Source organism: Electrophorus electricus, chromosome 9 (genome assembly GCF_013358815.1).
Source record: "Electrophorus electricus isolate fEleEle1 chromosome 9, fEleEle1.pri, whole genome shotgun sequence".
NCBI lineage: Eukaryota > Metazoa > Chordata > Actinopteri > Gymnotiformes > Gymnotidae > Electrophorus > Electrophorus electricus.
The window spans coordinates 15059857-15084465 of NC_049543.1; the positions used below are offsets into that span (position 1 = coordinate 15059857).

Consider the following 24609-nt stretch of genomic DNA (forward strand, 5'->3'; position numbering starts at 1 on the left):
CGCCCAGGGAGGGTGGAATTGGCTGTGCTGGTGTAGAGCAAACCCGCGCGTTTTCGAGGCACGGGCTTCCCAGGACTAGCGTTTACGACCATCGCCCTCCTCTGGTGAACGTCCGGCGTGCCAGACCACTGGCGGCAAGCAGCTCCCTGGCTCTAGCTCTCCTCTGTAACCTGCAGCTTTGATGAATGGCAACTCTCCCCCATCTCACCAGGCGCGTACCCCCTCAGCTAGGGCACCTGACCTGTCTCGGCTTCACAAACTCCCACTGACCGCTGACTGGCCTCCCATAAGGGAGTCCGGCGGCTCACGTATTAGAGGAGGAACGTGAAATCCTAGCCCGCTGACCGCTAGAGCAGTTCTCGCCACACAAAGCCGTTGCCTCGGTGCTGGTATAACACCACCAACCGTAACTCGTGGTCTGGGTTTGGATAGTTTGCCTTGCTGCAGCTAGAGTCTCGGTCCCCACTAAGATATCGGTGCGCGTCACCCCCATCCTTCAACAGCTATGTTGGTTACCCATAGTTACATGCATTCAATTCAAAGTTCTTCTACTAACCTTTAAAGCACTTCATGCCCTCATACTGCAGAATTATTCCATTCCTACATTCTCTCATTCAGGTCGTTTAGTTTGCAATACCTTTCCTCTGGAACTCCCTTCCCACACAATAATAATAATAATAAATAATATCTAGACATACACTATTTTAGAATGACTATGTAACATCTACAGAGCACTGGGTCTAATTAATTGTAGCCACAGTGTCCTGTTATCGTTTATTTTAGCTGCAAGCACAGCAATGAATATTGAGACTGAACATGGAAAAAGTTAACTTGATTCAAATATTTTAAATAAAAACATTTCAGGTATAAAACGGATTGTATGCAGATGACTGATAGCGGGGGAGGTCTTGGTGATGGGCAAAACAGGCCAGAGTGTGTCCACCTCGGCCTGAGTGTGTGTTCATCTCTAAATACCTGTGCAAAGTGCTCATCGCGGGAGTTTGTGCTCCTGTAAATGCACTGGATTTTCACAGAAGGGTGCAGCCATTTCCACAGAGATGCGGGGCGTCTCAGTTTGCACCACCCAGAAATCTTTAACCGCCGTTCAGGAGCGGGTGCACATTCAGCACGTCGTGCTTGACCTGCCCCGGAACAGGCGACGTAGCCCACAACAAAGTGATCCGGTCCGCGTAAGACAGAAAACCCAGGGCTCCATCATATTAAAGTTGGCTGGCTAAGCAATACACCTTGCTTTGGTGGGACATGTCCCTGATCCCAGAGTCTCCTCCATGTGCCATATTTATAATGCAGAACAAGCAACTGGACCATCGTCCAATTTTGATGTTGTTCTCGGGCACATGGGTTGACATGAAACGGTGGTATTAAAGCTTTAACACGAGGATGGTTGTCTGTACAGGGAGAACAATCTACGACTCCCAAGTCCTTTAAACACGTTTCCAAGGAAAAGCAAAAAGTCACTGTCTGGTTACCCATGGGCTGCACTCAAAATAAATATGTAAGCAGTTTGTTTACTCAACCACTGATGAAGGACCTCTTTCCAAAATATCCTGTCTGGAAACCTTGTGTACTTCACAGCTATTTTTTTACAAACACACACACACACACACACACACATATATATATAAAAAATACACACACACGCACTGTATGTATAATTGCGTGTGAGGTGTGGTAGCTTTAACACGGCCAGATGATTCCTCTGCTTCCACAAATGCACTGGGATGAATGCATATGAGAGCTGGATTTTACTGTGTCTTCTCTCAACTAAGTGCTAGATGATGGAGACAGTTCAGTATATGGTGACTAGCGGGTAACGAGCGTGGAGATTCTTGTAGTTCTATTTGTTTTCCCTCCTGCTTTCTTGTTTAATGATGACTTAACAATGACGTCCGTGCTAGAATATAATGTGCCTTATGCTGGTTTATCCCCCAGCCTTAGAGATTTCAAAGGACGTGTGGACGTTTCAAAGGACCAAGTTCAGCTGACAACTCCCATCTATTAGCACTACCCCGTTCCTACTTAATATTAATAAAGTTCAATGAATATTAATGAACTTGCCTTTTTAAGCATCCATTGCCATTGGTTATTTTGTGAATGTGTGAACAGAGTTGTCTGTCTGTCTCACTGAAGGAGAATTTTTACATAATTTTTCTGAAGTTTATATAAAGGACTGCTTGCTTACGTTAATCATTAGTCACATTGTACAACTGCATTACTTAGAGAGGTTTCGCATAATCTCTGAAGTCTCTGTGTATGAACATGACTTCCTTAATGAGCTTAATGGCACATTTTATATTTTCACTTAAAACATTTTCAATTTAAGTGTAACTATACGTTTTATTCAGTCCATAGTCAGATCATTTGATCCACTGAACTTAAACCTGAAGCTATTTCTTCCATATATGCGGAGGGGTTTAACAGTCACATCACACTGTTGGAAGGGTTTTGGTGACTAGAAATGGTTCCTGTTGTCATGGGTCCATTTCGTTGCTATGGTTTCGAGCTTTGCCATCAAAACTATTGTAAACTACCACTGCTATACATGCATCCAACCCCGTGCCACTGTAAACACCTGACAACATGCCATGCATACGGAAACCTGTAAGGTTTTTTCTGCCTTTTACATGCAAGACTGCTATCGACTGTCTTCAGTGTCCAGGCTGTGTAAATGTCTCCACAGGACTCCAATACAGAAACGCTCCTTCAGTACTTCTGACTGAACTCATCTCCTCACTGTTCTTCTTTTTCCTCCCAGGTGAGATCCAGGTATCTGATTTGGTTGGCCAATACACTGGTGAACAGTACCATCACCATGGTGTCATTACATTCCACATGGACTCATATCACCTAATTGTGATTTTTTGTTTTGTGCTTTTCAGTGTTAGAATTCACTGTTGTGTAACCGATTATTGACTGCTACTGGTTAAATGTCAGGAATGAAAGGTTTCATATCTGAGTAGTTGTGTATAGTTGGTTAGCAATGATGTGATGGTGGTGTTATTCATGTGGTTTGACTGCTCCAAATACTTTTCCTGTGTACTTTGCTTTTTTTATAGGCTTCCATTTATATGGTCCTAATAAACATCAAGTTGCAATAAGGGCTGAGTCATTGGTTCACTGGGTGTGGTACTCTTTGAGGAGACCAAAGATGATGGATGTGTGGACATTTTGTCTGCCCCTTGACCAAAAGGAGGAAAGAAATCATAGACATAACATCAAGATTGTTCTAGCATGAAAAATATCAAGACAAAATTAGTTTTGCTTAAAAGAATAAGGTAGTAAGTCTAAGTCTAAGGTTACCTTTTGACACAAATACACTACTGAAATCAGCAAAAATCCCCTAGTGTTTATATTTGCACTTTGTGTTTTCGTGCTGAACTTGTGAGGGCCATGTGTACAGTAAATACAATGCTGCGGTAAATTGAGTAAACTCAAGGCGCAGAGATAATGCCGTAGCCCGCTATACCAAGGCCCAACGGATCTACAGCAGGTGTATCGTATACCTACGCCCTCTAGTGGCAAAATGGCCAAATTGCTCGCTCTTTCCCACCTATAGGGGGCGTTCTAGAAACAGCCAACACTGCTTATTTTTAAAGAACAGACTTGACTTTTAAAATATATTTAAAATTGGTAATACAAAACACTGATCCCATTAGTTTTTTTTTCTAAACATTGTAGGGTGGGGCACAAAAATTAAAATACGAACCTGTTCGCTGGCTAAATCTGGCATTGCGTGCATCTCGTTGGTTAAACCGCAATTAAAGTATCCCGCGGTCAAAAGCTGCAGTCCATTCGTCTGCCACTTCTCTCCAGAGTCTCGATCTGGTCACTACGCTCTCACCAGGCTATTTATAAACCTAACCCATAGAGCAACACACGCTTGCCGTACTGAAGTTATTTGGCGACACTGCTTACACCAGCGCAGTCCCTAAAAACAGCCCCTCTCCCGAAAGCGACAACGTGAGATGCTCCAGATCGTCCACTTATTGCCGAATACAAAATACAAACGACGCGACGTTTTCAACGACACATTTTACCTAACGACATAAACCAAACCGTTTTGACTGTGGAATGGCATGTGCACCGCACAAACTCATTTGGTGACCAATCGCCAAACCGGATTTGGTGAATCGAAAATATTCTAGATTAGGGTAGATTGCACGCCAAATCGTTATTTCTCGGAGGTCGACATGGAAATAGACATGATTCGTGCATGGATGAAATCACGCTAAGTGTGCGCCGCTCTCCTGTCATTGGTCAGAAGTTGCCCTCCGAAGTTCTTTGCACAGAACTAGATGCTTCAGTGAAACGTCAGAGGAGAATACTTCCTCCGAGAGCAGGTCGGACGAGTGAACTGCGGATGTACCCGACGGCAGCTTCGGGCTTTCTGCAACCGCACCATTAGATTAACCGACGGTGCTCACCAGGACTATTTTCTATTTCGCGAGTCGCCCGACGCCGATGAGACTGCGGCTGCTCAGGAACAGAATTGCGGAGGGAAGACCGTTACTGAAAGACTTTCTCCCTATTAGGCGGCGTTTCCGCACGTAGCCCGAAGGCAGGAGAGAGCGGGTAAATGAAGTAACTTCGCTTTGAATATTCCGTTTAAAATGACAGTATGGAGTGAAACTCAAGAAGGGACACGGCAACGAAACTATGAATTATGCGTGTAAATAAAAAAAAGAAATGCACTACTAGTAATTAACTTGGATAGAAAAGTCGGTACGTGACCTTGGGCAGCCTGAGTGGGACTTGTTTTAGGTCATGCAAATATTGTTGACTTGTTCAGTTTTTTTGCTGCGAGATTTTCTCGTCACAACTGTCAGGCAAACGCAAAGTTAATGTTTGTCCGGGCAATCTAATATTACCTTTTTCTCAACGGTGCATTGATACTGTAGTTAGTCTATGATGGATTTATGGAGCTGTCATTTCGTTTTGTATTATTAGATTACATGTAAACGGGGTGAATTCCTTTGATACATGCGAGTGGATTATCTGTGTTCACATGTATAATCGCATATTAGGAGAATTCATATTTCCATAATTGTCTGACCGCTCTGTAAAAGACAAAATAACATGTAGCTTTAGTGGCAAGCCTTGCTATTTATACCTGGAGAGGGAGAGAGAGAGAGAGAGAGATTTGCCAAGTAGAGCAGCGCTATCTTTGATACTAAGATCTGTTCACATTTGGTGTACATGGGGTATTTTGCCCCCTAATCTCTTTCCATCTTGCTCGCACAGCCTGCATATAAAAAAGAAGTATGAGAGAGAAGGCATAACTTATACATTTTGAGTCCGACCTAACAAGGGCTTGTCAAAGTTCACCTCTGAAAACTGGACTTTTCAGTACAATAACATGTATTTTTGTTATCTGGTAATAGTGATACGGCTAGCTTGTATAACAGCACGTCCTCGAGTGGGATATGGCTTTTATACAAGTTTCTGCAAGCACCTTTTTAGCAATTATAAACAACAACAGTATGTGCGACTCCGATTATTAACAGCAAAGTTTGTTACCGTCTCATATAAATAACGAGCTGGAGTACACCAGGGCAAATCCAAAAATCCGTAACAGGAGAACGGGGTCAAAACAATGGCAGATAGCAGAACAAATAAAACGCTTAGTATGGGGGGAGGGGACTGGCTATAAAACAAATACGGCTCGATCTGAAGTTGTTTACGTACACTGAGAGAAGTCGGTAGCAGGTGTGAATCAGAAGCTCAAGGGTAATGATCTTGGAAAGTGGAGACACGTGGTGTGTTCTCAGCCCGTCAGGCCCGAGGGTGATGGGAAATGGACTGCTGGACTAGAGGGCAGCGTGACGTCATTTCAGTCAGATCCAGAAGGATTCAAATTACATTCAAATCTACGGACAAATATCAGTAGGAGCCGTAGATTTATGATTCTTTATTGGCTGCAGCAAGTAAAGGCAAATAATTTTGTTCCGGTTCCCCAATATATTTATTTGAACTCCTCAATTTCAGTTTGGAAATCCTGGATAACGGATGTCCGCCTGAGGTTACAAAGGTCACTTCTTTGCCTTCCTTGTACTCCTGACTCTCCTCAAGATTCCGTTTAACCTCCAGCTGCAATCCTGCACCCGTGCACACACTTACATATTCAAACAGGGCAGGTATTATTGTATGATCACCTCTTACTCATTAATTTATTTCTTATTCATTTATTTATTTACTTTGGTGTCAGTCCTGTAAAAAGTACACCGGTGTTTGTAGTAACAGTATATCGGTCTGACCGATATGATCTGTCTGATTAGACTTAAGGTCTGGGTACCCAGCACTCCTGTAGAGTTGACCTCTAATCCCAGTGCAAGTGATACATGGGGATATGTAAACTCGTCTTAGAAGTGATTTCTCTACTAAATTTGATCTCCAGGAATAGAGAGCCTTTTGTACGTTGTTTTAGAACCAGGTCACACTGCTCACCCAGTTAATTGGGTTATCATAAGAATTATCTGGTGCATTCTGTTTGATCATTGAGCACATACTTTTTCTCCAAAGTACATTACTATACTAACTAGGTATTATCCCTTGGAGAAACTTGGATTTAAGTGCTGTGAACAGTTAGAGCTGTACGATATATCGTTTTTTTCCCCATCATTTTCGTGATATTACATAAGGGCTCAATAATAATGGTTGCCTGAGCCATTTGAGGAAATACCTATTTTTCCATCTGGACCAATCTCGGATGCACCGTAAAATTCCATAACGCAAGTGAGAGTTCAAGTGAGAGGCAAGGCATCCGAGAATTTTATTATTTCGCAAGATGTGGTGCGGTGACGGTGTGTAGTAATGTATGGGGATTTCTGGTCTTGTTTCACAACCCAGTTTTTACACGTACGTGGAAGGATCGGCTGGGATCAAACCCATGAGCGCTAGAGCTGCCAAGCACGCGCTGGCAGGCTACTTCCACTGTGTGTGTGCTAGCTAGCGTACGCAACTATTTATAACCACCACACGGAGCAGTGTACTGGGTTAAAGGTGGTGACATCTGCATGACCTATGTTTTTACAGCTGGTGGTTTCACAGCAAGATGTCATCGCTGGCTTTTGTGCTAAAGCCAAATCTTTTTGCATCACGCCAATCGTAAAATAGCATGTGCCGTTCGCAGAAAGTACAGGCCAACTGTAACGATAGCATGGTGTTCCTAGAGGTAATGAATACCTGTGTTCAGTGATGAGCAATTTTGCGTTCAGTCATCTCCTTTTGGACTGCTTCTTTATTCTGCAGGGGTCATGGAGGGCATCTGCTTCCAGGTCAAACCCCGAGACGACCCTGCCCGCCCTGCGCCAGGTCCCACCCCTTCCTCCAGGCCACGAGACTGGGAGGGGAGAGAAGAAGGTGAGGATGAGGAGGAGAAGGTCCAGTACAGGCTGACGCTGGTGGGCTCACTGGCCGTGCACCCGCAGACCACCATGGCCATGCTGCCGTGGGTGGTGGCGGAGATACGGAGGCCCCGACTGAAGGAGAGGGGCTTCAGCACCACCCTCACCAGGACTATGCCTTTGGAGGTCAGTGGCGGCCAATCACAGTTGACTCCTGTGGTTAAGATCGATAAGCAAGCGACTTTGAAGTCATAGACAGTGTGAGCATGTAAGTCGCATTTTTGGTCCAAGTTATGCTTACTTTAGTATGTTAAAGTCAGCATATTTTGTTTTGTGGAGTAATAATGTACAATAACTCCTTGATTTAGGAACAGGGAAGGCTGGCAACCCAAGTCAGTGTGAGTGGAGTAAACCTAATGTTTCCCTTGGCTGTTGTTTACAGTGTGATTCTAATATTCTGCACCACTACAGGATCTGATGTCTGCCTCTACTACACTGGTACTACAGTGGAAGCAGTTTCTCTGACACCAGCAGACACGCACACACGCACACACACACACGCACACACACACACGCGCACACACATGCACACACACACAAAGCCCCCAGCAACATATCTTAAAACTTTGAGAAATGTGTTGGAATTATACTTTGAATGGCTCTCCTTTGCTGTTGACACTTATCAAAAGTTGCTGATTTTAAATCAGTCTTTGCTCCTTGCAAAAAGAGTCATTTGGGGGGGGGGGGGGGGCACTGATTGTATTCCAGCCCATTTAAATGAATTTGATCTCTTTGCAATTAATTTAAACTCATTTGAATGCGTTTGAGCTTTGTTCAGTACTCTTTTGTTTTTGTTCAGAGCTCTTTTGACTGTCCTGGAGCTGGGTAAGGCACTAACTTTATGCGGCATGTGGGAGCAAGCCTGATTCCTTCTCTGATGACGCGAGGCCTTCCTGCTTCCAGGTCCGGGACAAGCCGGTTCTGCTGCAAGTCTCGGCATCATGGGTTCGCTGCACGCTGGATGTGGCGGGACCAGGCGGGCTTCAGGACCCGCTGCGCCACACCATTCTGTTCGAGCAGCGGCCACACCGGGTCGCCAAGCTGATCCGCAACAGCCAGGAGCCCAGCACGTTCGGCTGCCTACTCCGAGACGACGCGGCCGCCGCCTGCTACGTGTTCCGCTGCCTTGAGCAGAGGGAGGTAGGCAGCAGCTTGGGGGAGGAGCTCTGGGGGGAGGTGCTCCAGGGGGGGCGGGGGGGGGGGGGCTATATGTATGATCTAGAGTTGTTATTGACAGGTGGATGTACTTGAGCTATAGTTGGTGGTTGGATGTACTTGCATACCTTCTGGCCACAAGAGTAGCTCAAACGTACTTCACAGTTTCAGTGCAAGCTCTGTTAGTAATCAACATCAATGTACTTTACACAGTTTTATAGCGCTGTAATTCATGCCTCAACAAAAGTGGAAGAAAATCGTATTTGATATTTTGATATGGGGAAATGCAGAGTGCATGACACCATGGATTACAGAGGAACATGATTAATCAGTTTGCATTCATCTCATGGATCTGTGACAAATATTTGAAAACGGGCTTTGTGTTTATATCAGAGTCGCTTTGAAGGGAGAAAGTGCTTTGATGTCAAGGAGGAGCTTGGATCTCTAAATGTCAATGCTCTCTGTTTGTGTGTGTTTGCAAAGGCATTACAGCACATACACAGAGATAATGAGAGATATAAATATAATCTAGGGGTAGAGTGGGGAAGAGACCCACACCCCTGCTTTTCGCTCAGGAAAGGTTAGCACATGTAGTTACCTCTGCCAACCGAACTATTAAACGTAAAGTGTGTAATGCTGTTTCTTTACCAGCATTTGTTTTGAGGGATACCAAATACATCAGTGTAGCCCTTTGCTATACTGGCATAGAACAGTAGATGTGTGTCCCCTACAACACATGCTCACACACAAACTCACTCTCTTTCACCTTGGTTTAAATTTGCCATCTTTATTGCATTTATGCATACACTGCATTAACCAGGAGCAGTGGTGATGTGGGACAAACTAAGGCTCAGGGTCAGGGTCAGCCTTAATTAATGCTCCACCCCCGACCCAAACCCCTTGGTTGCCAACTTTCCATTCAGCTTGTCTGTGATCAGAGTGGGTTGTGCAGGAAGCTATGAATTGCGTGGAGGTTAGGTGAATGTTAGCTGCTGGCGTACAAGGGACTTGAGGACAGGAAGTAGATCTAGGCAGCCATAGCAACCATTTCCTATAGCACAGAAACTGTGGTTTGGTGTCACCAAAGAAACAAAGACAAAGAAAATGACATGGCACAACTGAAAAGAGGTGAAAATGTAAAGAGAATGGTTGTGCTCGTGTGTGTTGCATGTCAAGCACACACTTCCTCACCGCGTCTCTATGCTGTTCTTTTTTTATAATGCTGTTTTGTACAGGACACCTGTTCCCCCTAGTTTGTCACATCCTCACGCCGGTGACAGTGCGTCAAGTATATAAAACTAGCTTAACGTTGATGTCTGTGACTTGAGACGTTTTAGGTTTAAATTGATATTGTCCAGTAGGGGTCGCTGCAGAGAACCGGTAACGGTAGCGCCGTTTTCTTTTGAGATCAAAAAGATGGAGACTTGAGCAGAGAAGTTTTAGTGGAGAACTCTAGACTTTTAGGTTTGTGAGACGCTAAAGTCCAAAATTAATGTGGGGGGAATGGAGCTAAACGGCTAAAAACAACAAAAAAGATCAACATAGTTTCTTACCACTTGGCTAGGAGTAAAATTAAAGAAAGATCCTACATGAGTCAAGTGGTAAGAAACTAATTTAATGTTTTGCTTTTAGCCGTTTAGCTCCGTTCACCTCTATTCATTGAGGATTCTCTCTCTCGGGCGCCCTCTGGCGATCCGCAGGCGTTTTTGCTCTAAAGGGGGAACAGGAGGTGGAAAGGCGGACTCGCAAAGCAGCTCTGATTCGGGTCGAACTTTTGCTCGACTCGACTCGTGACTTAATACTCGCGAAACTGAAATCTGGGGGGAAAAAAACCTTATCGTTTGAATAAACATATTTTCTGTCTTATCTCACGCGTGCGACTTGTCTGTCAGTTCTGAGACAGCCACGAGCAGTATCGTTTTTAAATTAAAAACAAAAATCGTACAAAAACGTCGAGTCAGACGAACAAAAGTGAAGTGCCACATGCATGATATACAGTTCACCGGGAAAACGCAATGGCTGGTATATCCAGTAAGCATGCTAGATAGCTAATGAACCTGGAGCACGGATAAAACGTATGCTACCAGCTAGCTAATAAATACGTTTTGTAGTAAATTCCATATAATTTTAAGCAGTAATTAATTTCTAGCTTTTGTTACTCCATTGCAGCTCCTAGCATTGTAGCTTCAAGCTTTGTTATCCCATTGCCCGGTAATTTTCTTGTTATCTGAAATTAGTTTGCAGACTAATTTAAATGTAACATTGGATTTCAGGCACTCTTCCACGTCTTCGCGATAATGAATGCATCTTAGTAACCTATGTGTAATCAGTAACCTTCCTTTTTTAATTGTTCATGTGACTTCAGACTCGAGCCTTGACTGAACTCGTACATGAGTCATAAGCATTTTTGTCAGACGATCATCAGGTCTGGGAACTAGTGGTTCCCCCCGACAAGTTCTATAGATGTATTAAAGAACAAAGTAATTAAGTACATTGTTGTTTCCCGTAAAACAAAAGTCATATCCATTTGAATGAGATTTCATATACATTTATAGAGCTGAGATGCTGGGAGAATTTCGTAATACAGTATCAAGGAACAATATCTGCTTTGGAGAGGAAATGGCTCCTCTGTCACTAGAGAGACGGGAGGGCGGAGGGTGTGTGTGTGTGTGTGTGTGTGTGTGTGTGTGTGTGTGTGTGAGAGAGAGAGAGAGAGAGGATGCGTGCGTGCGCGAGAGAGTTGTATTTATGAGCATTAATAGCTCTTTATATGCCAAGTTCTCATTCTTGCTTTTTTAACACACCTGACAGGACAAAGGAACTACTCAACAATAAATCACTTTTATGTAGGGCCAACGATAAGCCGATGCTAATACACCACTGGTTCTGGACTGGATATGTCGTTCCAACCCATCCGTAGAAACTGGATATTAGAGCGGTGGTCTATGGAAAATCTTCACGGATTATAAATTCCACGGCCACTAGGTGGCGCGCTGTCCAGTAAACTGGAGCGCTGTAAAACGGATTATGAGAGAAATCAGATTACCGTCACAGGTATTCTCTAAAACATACATCTGTGTCAGTTGGTTATGCTAAAATATGTGGCACGTTAGTCTGAGTAGACTACCGTTATACATGGCTTTGTAAAAATATAGTCGTAACGACTATTTGAAATGTATTTTTTTTCTCAAATTGCATTCAATCACTTAGTAGAGCTGTTGTGTGTGTGTGTGTGTGTGTGTGTGTGTGTGTGTGTGTTTTTTTTTTTTTAAACATTATTTCAACAGTGCTTCTGTGCTTTCGAAAAGCAGTCAGCGTTTCACTCGACAACGCAGCTGGTCAGCAAATATTGTTCACTGCTAAACACAGGATCTTTACAGTATAGGTTTTTTTTTGTTCCCCGGACTTTCGAGTTCCCGTGTGCGGTCGGAAGGCGTTGATGTTGCGGCCGGGAGCAGCGGGGTCGCTCAGTGCCGGAGGAAGACGTCTCCCCTGCGTGCCGTTGGAGACGCGCACTTCTCCAACTTTTTTTTTTTTTTTTTTTTTTAAAGAAGTGAATGGCTGAGGCGATGAAAGCGCGGTTTCAGAATCTGCTCCGAAGGGATGTCAAAACGGAAAGACAAGCCGTGAGTAGTCGTGGTCACTACCCCAAAATTGTGAAATTCTATTATTTGGTAATAAGTTGGCCAAACTGACAGCGTTGTTTTGGTGGCGTTAGCTAGCTAGCTAACTAATTAGCTAGCGTGCTAGGCTAACTAGTTAACCCAGGAGTTTTTGCTTTCATCGATACTCATACTTGAGAAATTAGTTCATTTGTTTTTACCTGTAACTCGTTACCTTCGAAAATTCAACCGGGTTTTATTCAGAGTAAAATCTTGCGGTGTTTTGTCACTTGTGCTGAAGCAGTTGTGCATGTTTTATTCTCATATCTGTCATGTTCAGTGTGTGAGAGTGTGGATATTAAACATGCCCACCTCGCTCTTTTCCTATCGACTTTAGCACTATAGCTCTAGATACCCAACGAAATTAGCTGGATTAATCGGTTAATCTGTTTAAGTTTACTCCGTTTTTTATATTAAGGACGGGACGTCTCAGTTTGTGTTTGATTTTACAGCTGAAAGCTGATATATGAAATGTACTGTCGGTCTATTTAATTTATGTTCCGTGCAAAAATACAACGAGGAACCTCTGTCTGCAGTGTCAGGTTTCTGGCTTTTATTTTTGTAGTTAGATAACATAGCTAGTTCAGTAATTGTATTCAGTCACGCTTTTTGGTATAACTCCAACATTTCGGGATTATCAGCCTTGAAGTGTTTGGTCCCTAGCTGTGAGTGTGTGAGAGAGAGAGAGAGAGAGAGACTGAGTGTGAATGAGTAAGTGAGAAACACAATGAGAGTGACAGTCCTAGAATTGTGTTCTGTCACTTTTGGTTCTTGATTTAATGTAATTATTACCACAGAGGCCTGTTCACTGTATATTTACATTTATATCATCTAGCAGACACTATTGTCAAAAACAATTTACCAGAGTACTGACAATTATATGGAAAGTGTGTGTGATGAAGGGGAAACGGGTTACACAGCTTACTGCGTTTGTGTGCTTAAGAAAGACAGGACAGAACGAAACAATGAGTCTATACAACCTCTATCAACCTAATTTCCAGTTAATATAAAAAAACTAACTAAACATGGGATGTCTTATTTTTGTTCAGTGTGGGTGTGTGTGTGTGAGTGCCACCTCAAGCTATTCTGTATCAGAAGTATCACCTCTTTGCTGATGAGACCTTCTTGTGTTCATTCTGTCATAGAGCAGGTGTGTGTGTGTGTGTGTGTGTGTGTGTGTGTGTGAGAGAGAGAGAGAGTAAAACACAAAGATGGAGTCACATGCTTTGTCTGTCCCACCTCATGTGACCAGTGTTGGGATTTTAAGATCCAGGAAAACATCACTAAATCTGCACTGGGCAGTTACAAGCCATGTGTGTGTGTCTGTGTAGGAGTGGGTACATCCTTTTTCCTGTAAAGTATGAGTTAAGGGTTTTTTTTTAGTTTTTTTTTTTTAAAGCAGCCCATGTAAAATCCAATGACATCAATGTTTTGCTCTCTCTTCCTCTCTGCCACTTTGACATAACCCATGACCTTTGAACTTGACATCACTTCTTTAGATTCCTGGGAAATGGCAGAAAAAAAATATATTTTTCTTTCTCTCCCTTTCTCCCCCTCTGTCTTGTACACACACACTTTTTTTTTCTTTCTCTCTGCCTAGCCCCTCCAGCTCTCTCTCCTTCTCTGTCCATGGCTACCTAATCACAGCTGGCCCGTGGGTCCATGATTCTCGGATATGGTGGACACATTTGTAAATATTTTAAAACTATCTAGCTATATTTCAGGCCAATGCAGATTCAGCTTTCCTGATGTTTTCCTGTTACTTTTCTCATCTCTGTGAATGTTAATCTCTCTCTTTCCCCTCTCATATTCATTGTCTGTCTCTCTCTTGCTCTCTCTGTCTGTTAAAATAATGATTTGTGTGTTTCTGTGAGTTTTCCCGCCTTAGCTGGATATTTGATCTGAGCCCCACCCTTATAAATTCTGGCACTGAACTCTAAACTCTCTCTAGGGATTGCATTTCCTCTCTCTCTCTCTCCCCCTCTCCTCCCCTCACCCCTGATGGCGGCATTATGTAAAATAACCCTAAATAACTGGCAAACGCTTTTTGATTGCGTGTTGTGGACATTCTGACCATGCCCATACATTTCCATTTGTGTTCCACGGGTGCTTTGACGAATGCACATGATCCAACATGCGTGAATCATCTTGGTTAGTATAATGCAGGCCATGTTTTTACCACATAACATCAAGGGTTCGCCAGTACATTTCACTTTCGCAAATCGCATATGACCGCGTATCGCAATTGCGATATTTCTGTCTATATCATGAGACCCCACCCCGAAGCTCTGATTCCCTACAGGGCAGTATCTCCTTGCCACGTTGTGTCACCCTGCTGGACTTAACTACCCCTGTTTAGGAAGAGAACATATTTCACCTGCCATTTTTCTTTTGTTCACGTCTTCAGCGGTTCCTTTGATCATTTCTTTACATTCCACGTTCTTGGTTTGCTAATAGATTGCTGACAAGGGGGGGGGAACGTGACTTGCAGAGCTCCTGCCAGGCAACTGTGGAAAAGAAGGCTGGTTTCTCAGCTGACTGGCTACAATGAGGCACAGCACCGTGCTTTTGTCAAACTCTGCTGCTATCAAGCAATGCAGTCCTAGTTCTTTTTATGTGTATGTTGTGATGGAGAACACGGCCTGCTGGGGTTTTGAGTCCAGGCTAAGCACCCTTTGCGGCTCTGCGCTGAGGGACTCGAGCTCTCTTTACTTTTGGATTAGTCACTCATGGTAACAGCCGTCCTGACTTCGTGTGTATTGTGTGTCAGACTTAATGAATGTGTGAGAACAGCCATGTGTTTGCCTGACTCAAATGTTTTTAGGGTTGTAGTGGTTCTCCACCACCCAGAGAAAGGGAGGGAGGGAGGGAGGGAGGGGGACTGTATGTTGGGAGAGACAGTTTAGTCGGCGCCTGTGGGCATGATGTTGCTCTGAAAGGTCCTAGTAGGGCTGAGCTGATGGCTGCCTCTAATCACACTGATCACACACAGTGTAGCTCTGCTACAGCTGAGCTCACAGAGTGTGACACAGTTAGACAGTTAGAATGTTACTAGAGATGTAAAGGTCATTTAGTAGGGGAAGTCTAAAGTATGAGAGAAGGAGACAGAGAGAGACAGACGGGGTGAAGGCAGCCCTCCTGGAGCCTTACTCTTGAGTGACATCAGCAGCATGTTGTGATGGGAAGTGTGTTTTTTCGGGGGGGGGGGGGCCCTGAGCACGGGGGGAACAACACTAGTTCCTGCAAGACCCAGAGGAAAGGACTGCTAAGCAGCAGGGAGAAGGGAGAGAAGACAGGAAGACGAGAGCTGGAAGTCCTCACTTTGGTGCCTACTGGAGACTGTCTGACAGACAGACCTGTGGATTAGACTTGGAAGAAAAGCAGGGAGAGGGTGAGGGTTTCGTGTGAAAGCTTCGGGTCTTGGCCATGCCTTCCATGTTCAGCTTGTTCAGTAAGGTGAGTGCCAACGAGCATTTTGTGTGTGCGCCACTTGTACGCTGGCGTGTGCGATCTGCACCGACTGCGTCAGCCTTTCAGAGCCGCGCGCCTCTGTTTGCCATTGTAGAAGCGAGCCGGTTTCATCATGACAACTCTTGCTAACGACCTGGGGGTCAGGAGCGTAGCGCAGTCACAGCTGGGTCTCGCCAAAGCGGCTCAAAGCCTGACATGGGCCCAAGCAGCACCCACACCCCGTGGACCCATAGTGCTTCACGCTACGCTTCACAATTTAAGCAAATCGACTCACTTAAGCAAACCACAAGCTATAAATACAGCCATGCGGTGGCCCACATCTGTATGCAGCGAAAAGAGGATGTGGCTGAAGGAGATTTAAGTGTAATAAGTGTGGGGCAGGGGGGTCTGAACAAGAAGACGCTAAATCGAGGCCTGGTGTAGGTGTTTGGAAGGCCAACGACTGCCTCAGGACCTGAGCTGTCCAGCACGTTTGTCTCCTAGGCAAGAGGAGAGCAGGACACCTGCAGCGCTCGCACCTCGAGAGCTGGGATTTGAAAACGCCCACTGCAGCTTGAATACACAGATCAGGATTTGAACGACTTGAGCGCCACTGTGCATGTTTCATTCGTTGCTAGTGATTACAAAGTCCAGGACTGGATTGGAGGGCCAGAGTTTAATGCTGGTCCCCTAAACCTTGCAATGGATGAGCTGTACTTCTCCTAAGGAGAAGTAAGACTTGTTCCAAGCAGTACTTGTCATCAAGTGGTACCACCCTGCCTTGTGCATCGTGAGCGGGCCAGTACTCTCCGACGGAGCTAAACAGATTAGCGAGGTGAGAAGCAGATTGGTAAACTGCATAAGAAATGATATTCTGAATCCTAGTCCTTCTCCCAGCCTAAAAAGGCCTTGTAGTTTGGTGTTGCTGAAACCCAATTCTAGAGGCTGGGCTGGCCAGCTGGAGACTGCCTCTGTGTTTGTGTTAACACCCTTCAAGGCTGGGGAGGTCACATGACTTGATGTTTGTCATTTGGAATTCTCAACCAGCCAGTGTGGCGCATGGTTTCCAGACCAGAAAAGATATGACAAGTGTTGAGAGGCTGTTTCATGCACGCATGAGTGTTACCCGTTTAGTAAGGCGGGTGGGGGTGGGCGGGGGGTGTCTCATCTAATGTTTCTTCCATTAGCCTACCTTGGATACAAAGCTTTTGTTCAGAAGTGCGTGCGTGTGTGTGTGTGTGTGTGTGTCACATTAGTTGTAGGTGAAGTACAGAACATGGTCCAGCAGAGTTGCTAAACTACAGTGTGAATTATGGCATGTTGCGTTCCCTCTGTAGACAAGACCATGCAAGACTCAGCAAGATTCAGCTGCCAGCTACACCCACTCATTCTCCCTCTCCCTCTCTGTCTGTATAACCCCACTGTCATTCTTACAAACACACGCTCCCTCACTCACACCTCTCTCCCCTACCCTCCAACCAGGTGTAATCATTATACTTCTGTCCCAGCCTGTTTGTGGTTGAGTTTTCTGTGTTTTCAGTTCTGTTTGCTGGTGGTGTTTTATAATTGAAACATATTTCAGAGTTGCCTGAGGATTGGCCATGCTGAGGCCTGGGCCACAGTTCAAGCTTACACTTTATCTTCTTTAGCGAAAGCACAATGACGTTAACTCGCTCTGCAACTGCTGCATTGGTTCATTTCCTGAAATCCAGTACACACAAAGGGCTTTACTTGGTGCCCCACTCTCTGACTCTGTTCTCATTCTGTGTTTCTCTGTTCCTAGTTCCCACTGATTTGTATTGTTTTCTTTGAGGTTTTCAGTGCTGACCAGTATATTGGCAGACCGATTAATCGGACCTATTAATGCCGTTTTGAGATAATCTGCACCAGTCAATGCCTGCACTCACGAGGCTGAAAAAAATGCCTATAGGCGCAACGCAGACTGGCTGAGACGCTGACTAGCCCTGACAGCCTAACCGCTGTGGAGCAATGTTAGAGCTCCCCTTTGTGTCCGTATTGCCATTGTACAGCTAAATTTCATTTGGTGTTGTAAAATAGTGCGCATCAATGCTAAATGTAACGTTTCCTAAGAGAAAATGGTAAAACTTTCATTATCTTTCAAAGCTTAATATATTTAATTGTTCACGCTTAACATGTATAATGTTCACTGTATAATTAGATTTAAAATGCGTGTGTTATTTGTGAATTGTAACGTTAGCAAACCTTTAACCAGCTAAACTAGGTTAGCTAGCTATCTTCAGGGCTAAAAAAGTCTTGTTCTCGTGTCAACAATTTATTAACATAAGCGATTGATTTGATAGTTATAATATACCCAACATAAGTTACAGTCGGTTGCATTTGCTAATTGGAGATTTACCTTGTTGGCATACGTTAACAGAGCTCTAAAAGCTAGCATTAATGTTATCAACTTGCCAACGTTTTTGGGAAAGAACGATATGGGCTTCGATGCAGTTTCTTCACTGTGTGTGTGTGTGTGTGTGTGTGTGTGTGTGTGTGTGTGTGTCTGTCTCTCTCTCTCACACACACCCACATGGAATAATTAGCGTAACTATATGTAACAGAATGTCCTCTCTGTCAAGCAGACAGAGTACAAACAGTGCAGACAATAACGAAGCAATAACTATTTATAGTTAAAAAAATGTTCCAGTTCAGCAATTTTGTGAACAGCATTTATTGTTTTTGTTTTTTATTACTACTATTAATTAAATTATTTTTAGCAGTTGTGCCTTATACATCGACCATTGGTTGCCCTGCTCTCTAATTATCAGCATCAGTCCCTAAAAAACCAAGATCAGTCACTACTAGTCGTTTTTCCTCTCTACTTTCCTTAAACACTCTTGGGTGTATTGCTGCGTTCCCACGTGCTGATTCGTCAACGAGAGCATCAGAACTTGGCTGACCAAGCTGCCGCTCCCTGACTTCTCTCCCGGTACTCTGTGCCGCTCAGTGAACCAGAGTGGAGGCTCTCTCCCTGGAAATCCCCCACGATGCTTTGCTAGCTGTGACCGTATTTTGAACACTGGTCCCACAGCTCTGGTGATTCTGCTGTGTGTAATCCATCATGTCGTCTCCAAGTAGGTTACTGGAGCAGACGGTGGAATACACTCACCACCCGTTGTATTAAAAATACCTTGTGAGTTCAAGTCGATGGGCCATGTAGCCCTATTGCTTGCCAAACCCCAACCCTTCCTAACCGATGAGTTGCTGAACACAGAGAGAGAGAGATTGAGCCACTCTCGGCTCCTTTGGGTATTAAGCCATGTGCAGTAACCAACACCCAGATCCATGCCAGTGTCAGAGTTTTGGTTTAAATGCTTGTGTGATATTAGCTGATCTGTGTGTGCCATTTGGCGTCAATGCAAGTGTCTTGGGAATAACTTATTTTTTGTCCTCTTCCGGGCACTAAGAGATGTCACAGTGTTTCTCTGTGGTGATAGACTGTTGGCTACACTTGTGGCGGACAGAGGTTACAGTTGACCTGAAATGACCACTGTTCATGCTGTGTTGGGTAATTAAGATGCAGTTTCATGCCCAGTGGTTTCAGCATTACAGAAACGCCCATATGAATCAGCGGCCCAAAAGTTTGTAACGAACTCTGTGAACAAAGCAGGTTTCTGTTGGGGGAGTGGGGTGGACCCAGATTGAGTGCAGAGCCGGAATGCCGAGACGTGAGACGACAGATAATATGAAGATCAGACAGAGCTGCAGTGCTGAAACCTGTGATGATGGTCAGATATGGAGATCAGACACTGAGCCGGCGTGCCGAGATCTGTGACAATGGACAGAGATCTCAGAGGGAGCACTTGCAGGACCCTGTCCCACATGCAGTACTCCGTTTCCCACACACACACGGTGTTATTACGATGCTGTAATAAGACCATGTGAGTTATGAATGTTGTCTACTTACCAACTAAATGCCTCCATCTCCGTGTTCCTGCAGCGGGGCCCTCTGATACGATGGGCCCACTGACCGCAACGAAGCGCGTCACGCTTTGCGGGACACCAGGAAGGGAGCGCGGAGAGTTTAGCGTGCAGTCCTCAAGGACGCGTGGCCATGCAGGATGTTTTCATTGAATACGTGATAATTTGCGGGAAGTAAAAAGATCGTCCCAGTGTCTGCTTTTGGAAGGTCAGGCGCTCGCTGTGAGTTGAGTGGTCAAAGGTGAGAGTTTCGTACCGAAGCAGTTGGGATGATTAAAGGGGCTTACCAGGAATAGTCACTCATAATGGAGTTTGTGTTTAATGTACTGCTAATGTACACTCACCAACTACTTTACAAGAATCCCAGTGAAACTGACATGGTAGTAGCAGGGGAAGTACAGATGTTTCAGGCAGCATGAAACGTCATTGTCACTGTTGGGATGAGAGTGGTGCACTACTCCAGTGTCCAACCAGCAGGGTTGTGGGTCCAGAAACCATTGATACAGGGATAGGGGTTCGATAACAAGCTGTGTTGCCACATGACTGTAGTCTCTAACTGTATAGCTAGAGATTATACAAGGTTTAACTAACACTCACAGACAGCTCTTCCTGCTTTACACCTGCATGTGCATGTGCGTGTACACACACACACTCAATTACATTTTTGTGGTTGAGTATATTGCATACCACTGATCTCTCAAGTTAGAGCCATGAAGTTGAATACCGGTTTGCAGCAGTCTAATGAGTGTTCAGCTTTTAACAAGCTGACGCGCATGAGCAATAAACTCAGGCAACAGAAGGCAGGAAAACATCTTTCACTTTTTCAATAGGGCGGGGGAGGGCCAGAGCTCGGAGCAACAGCAGTTGCTTATAGTAGCTTTAATAGTACAAGACTGTGGCCGCCACAGCAGTTGCTTAGAGCATCCTTAATAGTTCATGGCATCCACAACAGATAAGCAGCTTAATTAGTTCGAGATTGTGGATGCTACAGCAATCGCTTAGACCAGCTTTAATAGTGACTGTCGTCTCAACAGCAAGCTCTTAGATTGGTAGACCATGGCTCCCACAGTAGCTTGAAGATGATCTGTTGGGGCAGATGGCCGGAATGAAATTGAAAGGTGCTATTTGTTCTCTTCGACACTTTTATACGCACAGGCCCGCCTCATTTCTGTGTGCTGTTTCCATTGGGCAGCCCAATGAGTGACAGTAAAGCTCTATTGCCCCCATGACAGCTACCCATTCTTACTCTGGATGTGTCATTGGGCCCTCAATGTTCAAGGCCCTACATCAGCCTGCTGGTTATTCATTTGCATCAGAATTTCCCAATTTCACAATTGTGAAAAGCTGTAAAATTTCCTTTTGTATGACACATTTGCAAAAGGTCACATGCAAGTCTAAAGGTCACAGAAATCACAAGATGTAACCAGACAATATAACTGAACTCTGCAACTGTAGGAAAATTGCTGGCAGATACTTGTACCGACTGAGGGAAAAACGCAGAGCTATACAAATAGTTTTATTTTTCTGCTTCCATGTGTTTTGGCTACACTTCACATAAGACAGCACTTCACTTATAAGAGGATTGACATAATAGTTTAACACATTTCCTCTCATTCCTAAAGTATAGAGTGGGTTTAAAGCATCAAGAACACTGTCCTTCCATTTTGATTGTCACAAAAGGGTCGACTGTTTCTAAAACATTTGCCAGTGACCAGTTGTTGGCTGATGTAATGATGCATAGTCAATCATATGATTTTTTTTCTCTTTTCTTTCATTGTAGTTATGCATTTTAAACCATCCCCCCCTCCCCTCTACTTTTAGGTGCCAGAAATCATCAGCACCCTCAGGCAGGCCAGCAAGAGCTCAGCCCGGCAGGAAGAAGCCCCCGCCGCAGCCGCTCTCCCCGGTGATGGTCACCATAGCAACGGTTGCCAATACAGCCCGGACACGGCGACAGCCTTCGCCAAGAAGTTCGAGGTGCTCTTCTGCGGGCGGGTAGTGGTGGCCCACAAACACGCACCCCCTGCGCTCATCGACGAGTGCATAGAGAAGTTTGGGCGGGCGGGCGCCGCCAACTCCCTCGCCGCCGGCATCAGGAGAGCCTTCTCGCTCACGCAGGTGAGGCATGTGCACAGGGGTGGGCGACATGTAAGTATGTTTTTCAAGTATGATACCTAACCTAACGATATGGTTATTGCATATCGTTAGGTGTTGTGAATACTTTTAGAAGCCTGATTCTAATTTATTCTTTAATAAAAATGTTAAATGCAGAACCACCCCCCCCCCCCCCCCCCCCCCCGCCCAATGTCCCGTGCAGACCTCCCACGCATACGTCCTGCTCGGCAGAGGGGCGAGAAATGGGTGCACAGGGAACTCACCACTCGTGTTTCCCTTCTAAGTTTAATTTCTAAATTCAGTTCTAAAATTTCAGGGGAAGAACTTCCAAGATCTCTGACTAGTTAAAAAAAAAAAAAAAAATGTAAGTAACGTTTTAAAATGGCTGCACTATTGGAAGCCTGAGCGGAGCATGCAGGGCTGTTGAGTGTGTGACTCTGCTGCCCAGGTGACCAGTGAGGGGTGGGGCGGTGGAGGGCAGAAGCCGCTGTTCTTCAGGAGGGACCCCAGCTTCCCCACACTGCAGGCGCTAGATGAGAACGGCCTGTCCCCTGAGCTCCAACGCCGGGCCACCGGGGTCCAGCCCACTAGCCTGCAGGAGAACCGGACCATGCTGTTTATGGTGAGGACAAACACACACACACACCCCAGCCTGCAGGAGAACTTGACTGTGTTGTTTGTGGGTGTCTCTCCTCACCATACACACACCCACCCACACACACCAGCCTGCAGGAGAACAGGACCATGCTGTTTATGGTGAGGACACACACACACACACACACACACACACAAGTCTGCAGAAGAGAACTAGGTCTTTGAGGACTACCAGAGCCCTGTAATGTCATAGAGTGTTTGAGTTGTGATGTCACACTGGCCTTTAGGGCCCATCGTTCCATGACGGACATTTTCCAGCAAACTCGCACACTGAAGCTGCGTTTAAGACCCGCTGGTAAATCGTTATTATTCCTGTGGGTCCCGTTTAGCCAGTCCCTTCCAGATCCAGCCGCCGCTAGCTGTGTTCTGAGGGCTTTAGGCGGTCCGTGTTTGGAGAATGTTGGATCCGTGCGCCCTACACAGCTACACACGCAACCACACATTCTAGCCCACGTGTGTATAACCACGCATTCCACACCACATTCCATCCAAAAGGCATCCAGACCTCCGAGAAGATGAAGACCAGCGTCAGTCACGTGTCTCGTGCTTTTGGTCTTCGCGAGCATGTTTACAGAGCAACACCCAACCAGCCGGGGAGGGCGGTGGGGCCCGGCGTGCTTTGCTTACGGCTGTGGGAGGGGCGAAGCGCGGCGTGCTAAGGGGATCTTAAGGAGAGCTTGAAACATTTGCTCCATGCGTGAACGAGAAATTTTGTCACTAATTTGCTTTGTCAATAATATATTTATTTTGTTAAGCCAATGACGTATGAGATTCTTGGTCTGGGCTCTGGAATGGGCCCAATTCACAGCCTGAGAAGTAAAAGCTGGCTCCAGATCTACTCACGCTGGTTCTGAGTAACAGAGCCGCACTGCTGAGAGAGAAGTATGAGATGGGAAGTAGAAGCCATATGGACTTGGTTACTGTGAGAATGCTTTCAGCTGCTGTGATTGAACCCCCCCACCCCGCCCCCACACACACACACACACACACGAAGTCCTGAATCATCCAAGTCCAGACAAAGTATTTTTCAGCACTCTAATTCCTCTGTCTCTGACACACAGGAAGTTGATAGCTGCACAGGAAGTGAGCTCACTGCAGGAATGAGCGCTGTCTTTAATGGAGGGGGGCGGGGGTCTTTCAGTTCTCCATTTATGTTTGGTCCTGAACTGACACCTGCAGTGCAGTCATGAGAGCACAGAAATGTCCCACAGACCACACAGGCTCTCATCCATCCGCCAACCCCACGGCAAGACACTCACCCCACTCTCTCTCTCTCTATCGCAAACCCCGCAGTGAGACGCTCGTCCCACTCTTGCTCTGTTTCGTCAAGCCCCCAGTGAGACGCTCGTCCCACTCTTGCTCTGTTTCGTCAAGCCCCCAGTGAGACGCTGGCTCCACTGGGTGTTTTGATGACGCTGTTGTTGGGTACAGCCACAGGACAGGCTGTTCCGAACTATAGTGCTAATGGGTGGTATAAGAGCCTTCCCAGCTGTTTGTTCTGTTTCATACTGTGTGTAGTGTTGATGAATTTTGCGAGAGACTGAGGGGGGGAGAGAGAGAGAGACTGAGGGGGGGAGAGAGAGAGAGACTGAGGGGGGGAGAGAGAGAGAGACTGAGGGGGGGGAGAGAGAGAGAGACTGAGAGAGAGAGAGACTGAGAGAGAGAGAGACTGAGAGAGAGAGAGACTGAGGGGGAGAGAGACTGAGGGGGGGGAGACTGGGGGGGAGAGAGACTGGGGGGGAGGGGGAGACTGGGGGGGGAGAGAGAGACTTGGGGGGGAGAGAGAGAGGGGGGGAGAGAGAGACTGAGGGAGAGAGAGACGGGGGAGAGAGAGACGGGGGGAGAGAGAGACTGAGGGGGAGAGAGAGACTTGGGGGGGAGAGAGAGAGGGGGGGAGAGAGAGACTGAGGGAGAGAGAGAGAGAGAGAGAGAGAGAGAGAGAGAGAGAGACTGAGGGGGGGGGGACTGAGGGGAGAGAGACTGAGGGGGAGAGAGACTGAGGGGGAGAGAGACTGAGGGGGAGAGAGACTGAGGGGGAGAGAGACTGGGGGGGAGAGAGAGGGGGGAGAGAGAGAGAGGGGGGAGAGAGAGAGAGGGAGGGAGAGAGAGACTGAGAGAGAGAGACTGAGGGGGGGAGAGAGAGACTGAGGGGGGGGAGACTGAGGGGGGGGGAGACTGGGGGGGAGAGAGACTGAGGGGAGAGAGAG

At 45.8% G+C, this 24609-nt stretch overlaps 2 protein-coding genes across 2 annotated transcripts in view; both read left to right on the forward strand.

Moving 5' to 3' along the window:
• The window catches only part of pgm2 (phosphoglucomutase 2), a 10520-nt gene extending 7401 nt beyond the window's left edge, over positions 1 to 3119 (forward strand). The window contains exon 14 of the mRNA XM_027026438.2: positions 2777 to 3119. The gene's annotated coding sequence lies outside the window, so the exon portion shown is untranslated. The remainder of the gene's footprint in view (positions 1 to 2776) is intronic.
• An 830-nt stretch (positions 3120 to 3949) lies between these two features.
• tbc1d1 (TBC1 (tre-2/USP6, BUB2, cdc16) domain family, member 1) overlaps positions 3950 to 24609 on the forward strand; it is a 30823-nt gene continuing 10163 nt past the window's right edge. Inside the window, exons 1-6 of the mRNA XM_035530043.1 lie at positions 3950 to 4593; positions 7270 to 7550; positions 8328 to 8564; positions 21455 to 21751; positions 22197 to 22504; positions 22630 to 22697. Coding sequence (XP_035385936.1) covers positions 7275 to 7550; positions 8328 to 8564; positions 21455 to 21751; positions 22197 to 22504; positions 22630 to 22697 — 1186 coding nt within the window. The 5' untranslated portion in view covers positions 3950 to 4593; positions 7270 to 7274. The remainder of the gene's footprint in view (positions 4594 to 7269; positions 7551 to 8327; positions 8565 to 21454; positions 21752 to 22196; positions 22505 to 22629; positions 22698 to 24609) is intronic.